Source organism: Brassica oleracea, chromosome C3, assembly GCF_000695525.1.
Source record: "Brassica oleracea var. oleracea cultivar TO1000 chromosome C3, BOL, whole genome shotgun sequence".
Lineage (NCBI taxonomy): Eukaryota > Viridiplantae > Streptophyta > Magnoliopsida > Brassicales > Brassicaceae > Brassica > Brassica oleracea.
The window spans coordinates 36,727,393-36,738,780 of record NC_027750.1 but is presented as its reverse complement, the minus strand read 5'-3'; the positions used below and the strand labels follow the sequence as shown (position 1 = coordinate 36,738,780).

The window sequence follows — 11,388 nt, the reverse complement described above, 5'->3', positions numbered from 1 at the left end:
GTCTACAGCCAGACGACTTCCCAAGTAAGTCGTCTGACGAACAGATCTGGAAAAAAACTCGATGTCATACCTTAAATTGGTGAGATAAGTTCCTTAGCATACATAAGGCTTCTCCAAGCACACAGAATCACAAACGAAAGTCACCCACCCAGAATCGTTAGCTTCTATGACTCTATGAACCATAAAAATTTTAGAATCAAAATCTTGGGTTTTTTTAGCTCATTGTGGAGAGAAAGTGAGAGATATGTTGTGTTTAGTTCACAAGAATGGAAAAAGAAGAAGGGTAAATCGATTTTGGGAGCAGTAAGAGCTTCAAATTGGTTGTTCATGGTGGTTGTGGTATTGATGACAATGGCAATCTTGTAATTACTTGAAGATGATGAGGGTGAGAGAGTAAAGATGTCATTTTCGAAAAGAAAAAAAAAAATTGATGGCATTTTCGTAAATTATATGAACTTGTGGGATGAATAGGGCAAAACTAATTTAAAAAAAAATGAGGTTAGTTTTGTGTTTGACTTTAATATGCAGGTTTTTCAGATCTGGATTCTAATGTAAATAGTAAATTAAACTTTAAATCTAAAATAAACCAAAAGTAAAACATCATTGTTATAAATAGTCAATAACAAAAAAAAAACTAACACTAAATCACATCAACTAATTTTGGTTCTCTCTACGATTGTTCACTTCATTTTCTTCAGGTGGCATAGTAAAATCTTCATCAAAATCTAAAAATCATAAATATAAAATTGAAAAAATGAAAACCTAACTTCTTAGTTGAAAATTTAGAATATAAAACAAAATCTAAAAACATAATTAAAAAGTAAAAAAAAAAGTTATCTATTGGTCCAACCGGTGGTTCAATCGGTATCGGATTCCGAGTTTTAGTGGGTTTTTGCAAATTTTTGCGGGTTTTTAAATATTGAATTTTTCATAAAACCCAAACCGGATTTTTTCTGGATCACCGGATTTATCGGTTCAGCCGCGGATCTGGGTCGGATTTAAAAACACTGCTTGTCAGTGACAAGTTGTCACATCTCTAGTTAGGAAAATAATTGAACAAAGACATTATTGCATTGCCTGATACATCATAATTCATAGGTATTGTCCGATTATGGCATTAAAGTCAAAAAGACACAGCTCTAGATTATTAAGATAGTCTCTAATTGGGACATTTGTTGTGACCAGTGGCGGCCCTGAGGGGAAGCATTACAAGCACCCGCTTCCAGCCCACAAAAAATATTTACATAAATCAGCCTTTTTAAAAAAAAATTATCTACAAAATTTATAAAATTGGCCAATTTTTTTAAAGTTGTTCGTGGTCTTTACCGGTACTGGTTGTGACCTCTTCCAGAATGGTCTCGTCTCCATCACACAACACATATGTTTTTCGTTATCTTTAACTTTTCTTTCTAATATTTACAATAATTTAGGCTTGAGATGAAGTTTTAACTATTATTGTTGTGACACTAACTTTATGCACATGAAAGCATTAAAAACATTGAGGTGAGTACATGTCGAAGTTTGTCGATGAACAATGTACACAGTCAAAAGACTCAAAACCAACACCCACATGGGGGGAGCGAGTCTTTGTATATTTATGTCTCAAAACTTTAAAACCACTTTCGTCTTGGACATTATTTTGGCAAATATAACAGACCGATTCAGGTTCTTCATAACATCTTATCGAAAGACAAAAGGGGGCCGATCGAGTTTAACTAACATTCAAGGGCTGCAAGCAAAAAGTTCTAACCTTTTTGGAATTGAGGTATGGGGAAGATCATGTGAATATTTGGATGAGTGATGAAACTATCTGTAGACAGTTGAGTACGGGGATTGATAGTCTAAGGATAACTGAACTATTTAGCGGAATGTGCTGGTTTAGAGGTGGTCGAGCGAAGCTAAAGATGTTTAGTTAGATGTAGATCATTTTGTTCAAATCATGTTTGCAATCAAAGTTTGAATTCCCGTTGCGGGTTGAATCTTTTTTTTTTCCGTATTAGGTTTTGATGTTTAGTTTAATTTCCGTAATCCGCTACTAGTTTTCTTTGTAATTTCTGTCACAAACTTGAAAATTTGGTATAATATTTAACATTTTTACCAAAAAAAAAAAAAAAAAACTATCTGTAGACAGGACAGGACAGTTTATCATCTTTAAGCGTTAGTACTTTGGATGTCGCGTGATTTTAGAAAATGAATGACATGGAGAGAATCATCTAGCAGATGCTTGAGTAGTAGCTTTATGTGTTGAGTTTGTAGCAACTGATAATGAAGCTGCTTGAAGCCCCTGCCGGATTCGTTCTCTCTTTAGACAAAATAAATGATACATTATTAGTTCAGCAGCCCGTGATAAAATCGAAAAAGGGTAAACAGCAATTGCAAGAAATGATTTAAAGTAAACAGCCTAAGGAAATAGCTAGGCATCAACCACATCTCATTACTATCTTTCAGTAAGAACCAAATATATCATTCAGAATGCAGCTAAAGCAAATCAACGCTAATGCTAGTTTGATCTGATCTACAGACTACAGTCCTCAATATTTATGCTAGACTCATATACACAAACAAATATCTCAGTCACAAGAACATAAAGTGAAGGGAAAGCAATGCACATTAGATGTTACTTGGAGATGAATACAAAGAAATACTTAAGCATAATAATTAACTAGGAATATAAGAAGTCTGTCTCCAAAGTTATTCTAGGACAAACATACATTCCCGTTTCTCCTAGTAAGGCAAGAAGCAGACAAAGTCATAAACTGGAGTAATGGTCTGCACCAGAACCGCGTCAGACCGCGTTTATTCCTGTGAAAAGCAACAGCCCCATCAATGGCCGCGTTCTGTGAGGCATCCTTTACCAACTTTATCAGCTACTCTGCAATCATTAGTTGAAACCTCAAATCAATCGACACTATCAATGTATCTACCTATTCTACAACTATCTCATTAAAACCTAAACCAAAGAGACTCACCACTATCTGTGGATTGTCCCCGTAATTAGCGTGGAGATTAGGTTTCCTACATTTACCTACATTTCGTTTCCGGTTAGTTCGGTTTAATAAAAACAACTGATGAACGTTTGGTTCCATTTTTCTTCGTGTAAAATGATTATCAAATTATAAAAAAAAAACTGTAAAAAAACTTCAGTTTCAAGATTCTCTTTCATTTCAGTTGTTTTACACAATCAATCAGTGACTTGCTGCTTGTTCCTCGTTGCCGTCCATTGCAGACTTATCCATCTCATTTTCAAAGTCATAATACGGATTCGCCTGCACATTTAAACAAAACGAATGTCACATCAAAAAGAAAAGATCAGTGGTTCCTTCATTAAAAGAGTGATGAAGTCATTAACCTTTGGTCGTGGAGTAACTGCTTCAAAACTTCTAAACTGAGGATCAGATAAGTCAGGAGCCTGCAATATAATATATGCTCCTTTGTTTCTGTACCTCTCTCTCGTTGCCTGTATCATAACAACAACAAGATAAAGATTTTGATCCGCATCAATCTTCCTGTGTCAGATTACATTAGAGAAGTACCTGGAACTGTGGATAGTCTGGAGCACTGAAGATAGTGATAAGCTTTCCAGATTGAACATCGTGATCTATTGTATATCCTAAGTCCGTACCAGCTAAGCCAGATCTCTTCTCTCTAGCATCTGGACCTTCATGTGATCTGATGATTAACTTTAGTTGGTACTTTTACAAAAACTCTTCTGTACAATCAGGACCCCAAAGAAGACCAATGCCTCTCTGTTAATTTGGAGAAAGGCCTGGAATCAATGAAGGATCAGACCATAAAACATCTCCTGGAATCAAGTTGGAACCTTCCCAAGGAGGATCAAGAACTGATCTTCTAGCTTGCATCAATTCTTCTAAAGTACCAAGCTTCAATGAGCTCAGCTCAGGTTCTTGACGAAGCACCAGAGGGTTCTTCTTTCCCCTTGTTCTCTTAGACACAACAGGGCTGCTACAGCCCTCCGTGTGCTGTATAGACACGTCCAGAGATAACGGAAGCCAAAGGAAGACCTTCAAAGCAACCTAAACACTTGAGGTACACATGTTTCCCCTTGTCACCGTATTTTGTAAGCACTTCCTTTTCGAAACCGTACATAGATGTACAGACTTTAGATGGTGAATTCAAATGCAAAATTCACACTTTTTTTCTCTCTCAAGAAGGCGATTTCCGGTGAATTTATTGCCATCGCTCCCTTTCCTTTTTCTCTTCCTCACCGTGAGTGAAATTCAATTACCGGCCCTTGGCAACGGTATTCTGTTTTTGGGAAGTGCATCTCCAATTTCCTTTTTAGCGATTCTCCCCCAATCAAATCAAAGGAAAATCTCCCCTTATTTGTCCATCTTTCCTCTTATACCTCTCTTAGCAATCAAGAATTTCCAAATCTGAATGAATTCCCTAAAGATTGTGGCGGAATATAGCGTAATCAATGGGAGTTTCTCCATAATCACTCTTGACCTTCTTCGGAAGAATCTCCCCCCTCGCCGAAACCTTGCCTACTGCTTCAGCACCACCGCGGAGAATATGGCCGATTTTCTTCACAAAGCCATTGGAGCATTGTCTCTTGAAGATGAGGAACCTCTAGTCCTCCCTGATAGCCCCCAGTACAGAGTCTTTGATGAGAATGAAAAAAGCTTACTGGGTCGTCTTCTCAATCTGGAGTGTCAATCAATGGAAAGAATGATTGACTACATGCCAACGGCTTGGCGTGTGCAAGGGAGAGTTCGTGGAATTGCGCTGTCTCGAGACAGATTTCAGTTTGTTTTCCAGCGTGAAGAGGATCTAGCGACGGTCCTGAAGGACCGCCCATGGTCGTATAACCACTGGGCAATGGTTATAGAACGGTGGTCTTCCTTCCCCCCGGAGAACTTTCTCCAGAATATGAGCCTTTGGATTCGGATCAGACATATTCCAGCTGATTTCTTCACTGTTAAAACAATGTTTAGACTGGCTTCGGAAATTGGAGAAGTGGAGGAGATTGCCTATGACCCTGAGGTATCTCATACGAAGGACTACATCAGAGCGCAAGTGATATTTGATACCACTAAGCCACTGAAAGCAACACGGAAGCTGAGCACACCTGGAAAGGTGGTCACTATTGAGTTTGAATATGAGAAGATACACAAAAGATGCTTTCATTGCTTGCGTCTAACACATGAAAAGATCCGATGTCCTATGCTGAGGAAAGGTGCTCAGACTGAACAGAGAGTGCCCCCTGATCCTGTAGAGGAAGTGGCGATAGCCCAGAGCAAGCGTAATGCGACACGTCCAGTTGAGATCTTGGAGGGGCCACCTGGTTTTCCACCCTTGTTCCCGGAGCTATCTAAACAAGACTTGAAAATGGCTATGCAGTACATCTCAAACTCTGATCCAACAGAGAGAATGGCCAGGATTGAAAGGGTTCGGCAAGGAATTGAAGACAACAAAACAGAGGCCTCAGTGCGACTTACAAGAATCTCGGGTGATTTGGATAAAGGAAAAGGCCATGTTTTTAGTTACACGGAACCATCTTTCTCTCAGCTGCTGCAACGACAGACTGACAATGCCCTGATGATCTCTGCCATACCAACAACCTCTCGTGGAGAAGAACAAGAGACATCATCTTCATACTCTTCGGCTCTATCTGCTCCAACCTTGACTTCGACGGGTTTTCAGCTTGGCCCCTCGCTGGAGGGGCGAGCCTCCGGAAGCCTGAGTCAGAAAAAAACAATGCGCCGACGGCCCACCTCCTGGAAAAGGAAAGTGACTCCGAAAGCCAGTGCTGCAACAGAGGACCAAGTGGGCACATCTCACCCATCTTCTCAACGCAACACGAAGAGGAAATCTACTTCTCCTTTGCTCGCTTCAGACAACAAAAACCTGAAAACATCAGAACCTACGGTGGCTTCCAGTGTGAAGCCGCTGCTGCCCCAATGAGTGTTTGGTGCTGGAACTGTCAAGGTGCAGGAAGCACTGAGACAGTTCAGATCATTCGGGAAGTTCGTCACAAGTTCTTCCCGGATATTATGTTCTTGATGGAAACAAAGCAGAAGTTTGGGTACATTTCGGATTTACAAAAAAGTTTGGGTTATGATGGTATCTACACAGTTGAGCCTCTCGGTCTTAGTGGTGGCTTGGCGGTGTTTTGGAAAAGTAGTTATGGAGTTGAGATTCTCTCAGGTGATAAGAGGATTATTGATTTAAAGGTGTCAGTTCGATCAATGTCTTTCTTTCTTTCGTGTGTTTATGGAGACCCAGTAAGAGAAAGACGTCAAGAGGTTTGGGATCGATTGGTGGAGATTGGGCTGAGCAGGAATGAGCCTTGGTTGCTGGTAGGTGATTTTAATGAATTAATGTCAAATGAGGACAAACTGGGTGGTGCTGTGAGAGAAGAATCCAGTTTTTGGGGCTTCAGGGACATGGCCAAGAGCTGTAAGATTAGAGAACTGCGGAGTTCGGGTAATGTTCCGTCGTGGGGAGGCTGGAGAGAGATGGTTTGGGTCCAGTGCCGCCTCGATAGGTGCTTTGGCAACGATGAATGGTTTAACTTGTTTCCAAGATCGAGCGTGGAGTATGGAGATATGTGGGGCTCTGATCATAGACATATACTGATTGGTTTCGTTCTGGAACAACGAGAACTAAAACGAGGGAGATTTTACTTGGATAACCGCCTGCTTCATCGTCAAGGTTTTGAAGAAGTTGTTGCTCAGGGATGGGGGAACTCTGGGGATCCGGTGTGTATCATGGATCGCATTTCTAAGGTGCGCAGAGGTATCTCCAGGTGGAAAAAATCTTCTGATCTTAATTCCCATGAGCGTATCTTGAGGCTCAAGGCAGCTCTGGAGAAGGAAGTCTCCAAACTATATCCGATTCGAGCGGTGTTGAAACGAATCAAGAAACAACTAGCTGAAGCCTATATGGAGGAGGAGAGGTTTTGGAGACAAAAGTGCAGAGAAGAATGGCTTAGGGAAGGGGATCGCAACTCCAAGTACTTCCACAATGTAGTTAAAGGGAAGAAGGTCAAGAATCGACTTCTTATGCTGTTTGACGAGTTTGGTAATGAGCATTTCTCTGAAGGTTCTAAAGGGAACATAGCGGCTGAGTATTTCAGAGAGCTGTTCCTAAGCACCAACCCTTATAATCTACAGACGCTGTTTGATGGTTTCCAGAGTCGGATTACAGAAGAAATGAACTCACGGCTGATTGCTCCAGTTTCTTCTAAGGAAATTAAAAAGGCAGCTATGAGTATTGATGGAGGTAGTGCACCGGGGGAGGACGGTCTGAATGGAAATTTCTACCACAAATATTGGCATATAGTTGGACCTGCAGTAATTAGAGAGGTTCAGAGCTTCTTTGCTACGGCTGTGATCCCCGAAGGATGGAACCACACACAGTTGAGCCTCATCCCAAAAGTATTGAATGCAAACCGGATGCAGGACCTCAGACCTATCAGTCTTTGCTCTGTGCAGTATAAGATCATCTCCAATGTTCTATGTAATAGACTGAAGGTCATCCTACCAGAGGTAGTTTCTGAAACTCAAGGTGCTTTCGTCTCAGGTCGGTTAATCTCTGACAACATCATTATCGCCCATGAAATGGTTCATGCCCTGAGAACTAAAGATGGCGTTTCTGAGGAATACATGGTGATCAAAACAGATATGTCGAAGGCATATGATCGAGTGGAATGGGGTTACTTGCGGTCTGTTCTGCTGGCGCTTGAATTTGATTTGAGATTGGTGCAATGGGTGATGAAGTGTGTCACCACTGTCACTTACTATGTCCTGATTAATGATCAGCCTCATGGAATGATAGAGCCACAAAGGGGACTTCGCCAAGGAGATCCTATGTCCCCTTTCCTTTTTGTCTTATGCACAGAAGGATTACCTCACCTGCTTTCTAAAGCTGAGAGAGATAGAAGCATTTCTGGGATGAAATTTAGAGTGCAGGGGCCTTCAATTTATCACCTCTTGTTTGCAGATGACTGTCTCTTCTCCTATAAAGCGAATGGGGAGCAGAGTGAAGCTCTGATGAATATTTTGAGAAGGTATGGAGCGGCCACAGGTCAGGTTATCAACCCTCAGAAATCTTCGATTATATTTGGTAAATCAGTGCGGGAAGAGAGTAGCACGTCAGGATCTGGAGTTGGAGCAACTTGATGTGAAGACTGCTTTTCTTCATGGAGAGCTTGAGGAGGAGATCTATATGACTCAGCCTGAGGGTTTTCTATTTCCTGGTAACGAAGATCATGTGTGCAAGTTGAGGAAGTCGCTGTATGGACTTAAGCAGTCACCTAGACAGTGGTACAAGAGGTTTGATAGCTATATGGTCAAGTTGGGCTACGACAGGAGTCCTTATGACTGTTGTGTCTACATGAGTCATCTATCTACCTGGTGCTGTATGTAGACGACATGCTGATAGCTGCCAAGAAGAAGTGTTATGTTCAGAAGCTGAAAGAACTACTGAGTTCTGAGTTTGAGATGAAAGATTTGGGTGCTGCGAGGAAGATTCTAGGAATGGAGATCTTCAAGGATATGACGAAGAAGAAGCTGTTCTTGTCACAAAAGGCCTACATTGAAAAGGTCTTGACAAGATTCGGGATGCTTAATGTTAAGCCTATCGATACTCCATGTGCTGCAAATTTTCATCCTACCATGAGTGATTAATTGTCTGAAGGGGAAATCGATTATATGTCACGTGTTCCTTATGCTAGTGCTGTAGGAAGTTTGATGTATACTATGGTTTGTACAAGACCAGATCTTGCACACGCAGTCAGTGTTGTGAGTAGGTTCATGGTTCAGCCACGAAAGGAGCACTGGATCGCTGTGAAGAGGATTTTCCGGTACCTTAAGGGTACACAGTCGGCGTGCTTTCACCAGACTGACATCGCCTCTGCATTCAGAGCTCCAAGCCCTTTTATGGTCAGTGGAATCGATGGCAAGTCATCACTTCCATCAAGTGATTCTGGAAACCTCCTCGCTAGACCTTCGCATGGCCCTTCTACGACCAGAACTCTTTCCACAATTCCGTCTCTTAATCTCTACTATTAACGAGCCCCTGCGGCTTCTTCCGGAATGGAGAGTAGACTATGTTAACGTTTCAAGAAATATGGCGGCTATGTCGAACGCTACCAGTGTCACTTCTGATCACAGGTCTCAGTCCTACGTAGCATCAGGGGGTCCCCTTTGGCTAAACAATCTTCTTCTCAAGGAAGCTGAGGCTACGACCTTGGAAATCACAACCAGGACTCTTACTGGTTGAGGAATGCTATTGTTTGGACCCGTGTCCTCTGGTCCTGCTGTACTACTATCCCCACACTCAGAATCTGAGTTTCCTTGCTGTTATACTGCCTACTGGTGGTTTTATATTTTGCTCTTTTTTACCTTTAATTTCCTTTTATTCCCTCTCCTTTTGGGATGCTTTGGTTCTTTGAGACTTTGTGAACGTCTGTTACTTGGCTCACCTTTATTTGGGGATGAGCTAGTTTTTCCATACATGAATGCAATCCAGTGTTAAAAAAAAAGATGTACAGTACTTAGATTCATGATTACCCCGGAGAAGGAAGACTCTATCAGGCATCAAAACCTAAACAACCAAAAAAAACATGAGCGTTAAGATAGAAACCAAGACCAAAGTATTAATTCTCGAAGTGTCTTGCACCAAGTAAAAGATCAGCATTGGTTGGACCGAACTTACTCTTTTTAAAATTAAAAAACATTACTGTTTTTAAAATTAAAAGAAAAAGAAAATCGAGTTTTGAAAGCTACTATACATACAAATCAAAGAAATTGTATATTTATTCATTCACATAATTAATATATACATTAAAACGGGCATTTGATTCAATAGTGTTTACTCTTAAATTTCTTTGCTTTGGTTCATAGCATGAGCATCTTCAACAATCACCTTTTTATATAGGTACCAACAAAACGCCGTACAAGCGAGGTACCTCGCCTGGCAATGGGGTCCTAAGCGTTGAGGTCCTCGCTTTTTCGAACCAAGTTTCCAGGAGAAGAGGATGAGGAAGGTCTCGAGACCCCAAGCACCACGATCAACGTAGTCACCGTTAAACACATAAAACCTGTTTTGAGATGGAAAGCCAGCGTGTCTTTTAACAAGAAGAGAAGGTCATGCATGGAGCTGACCATGAATGTCACCAACCACAATGACTGTTGATTCAGAGTCGAGATCATCCAGATGGACGCAGTTACGTTCTCTGTGGACGATTTTGGCGGTGAGGATGAGGGAGTCAAAGACGTTGACAGGCATTACTGAAGGTAAGTGGGAAGGAGGAAAGTTCCATGAAGACCATTCGAGAGATGACATAAGGCTATGTACCCACTCGTTGGTAAGAGTCCCACCATTTGGCCAAGTGATTGGTGGTGGTGAAAGAGGTTCCATTGGTTATAAGTGAAAGCTTAAACTGTAAACATAATAGAGAAAGAAGCTCGCTGATTCATCAATATACAAAAAGCCAGCATTTAGATTCATACATTGTTCTAACCAATCAGTGTAGACATTGACAAAGTTGGTGTAGATGTCCGCCTAAACATTAATCTTCTATAAGACGCCTAACTACCTTCTAGCAAATTTTCTAAACATTGGATTCATAAGAACCATAACAGTTCAAAATCTAATCATGCTATGTAGTTGAATTATCATAAATCTCTTATATACTAAAGCACAAGCCATCTTACCAATAAAAATCTGACAAATGGATAATATTTAAAATTTTAAAGAAAAAATGTAAATAAAGAAAAACTTAAATCAATAAAAAGAAAAGCAGTTTCGAAGCAAAAAAAAAAGCAGTTTGGTTTAGTAACTGATCCATTTATTTTTCTATATAAAATAAAAAATTTGTTATAAAAGTAATGGAAAAGTCTATCTTTATTCATAACATAGATGTTCCTTATATAGAAGATTACACCGTCATAGATAAATGAAAAGATTACAAATCATAATCTCTTGGTTATGAGCCATCCACAATCTGGTTCATAACCCTCCTCCTTGGATGTCATAACCATTTAGAGCTTGTAATGTGCTTTAATGTTGCCTCATTAAAACCTTACCAGGAAAACCCAATTGTGACAAAACCATGGTGAATGAAAAAGTGTACAACACACATTACTCCCCCTGATTTGGACATTACTGAAAGTCCCTTGGACCTCTCCAATTTTCTGCAATCCGTGGATGATGAAGATCTTGGGCAGAATATGCTTCGTCCTCGAACATGATAGTTGGTTCTTCTTTACCATCGGCAATGCCACAATCTGATCGAACATATTGAGTCATCCACCTCAAATACACACACACGAAATCTTGGATGATGTTGCTGTGATATGCGTGTACCACCATGTGTAAAACATAACCTGTCTGAAAACAAATCAACAAAACCAAATAACC

The 11,388-nt window shown here is 40.5% G+C and overlaps 2 protein-coding genes across 2 annotated transcripts; one reads left to right on the top strand and one right to left on the bottom strand.

The window, feature by feature from the left end:
- Positions 1-3,185: 3,185 nt before the first annotated feature.
- Positions 3,186-4,285, bottom strand: LOC106330518 (serine/threonine-protein phosphatase 7-like). Its single transcript, XM_013768972.1, has 5 exons — positions 4,247-4,285; positions 3,798-3,980; positions 3,534-3,680; positions 3,350-3,457; positions 3,186-3,266 (listed from the first exon to the last, which is right to left on the bottom strand). Exons 1-5 carry the CDS (start codon positions 4,283-4,285, stop codon positions 3,186-3,188), a joined length of 558 nt encoding a protein of 185 aa, XP_013624426.1.
- LOC106330517 lies at positions 3,314-5,925 on the top strand. Its single transcript, XM_013768971.1, has 2 exons — positions 3,314-3,614; positions 3,722-5,925. Exon 2 carries the CDS (start codon positions 4,399-4,401, stop codon positions 5,923-5,925), a length of 1,527 nt encoding a protein of 508 aa, XP_013624425.1. The 5' UTR covers positions 3,314-3,614; positions 3,722-4,398.
- Positions 5,926-11,388: the final 5,463 nt, after the last annotated feature.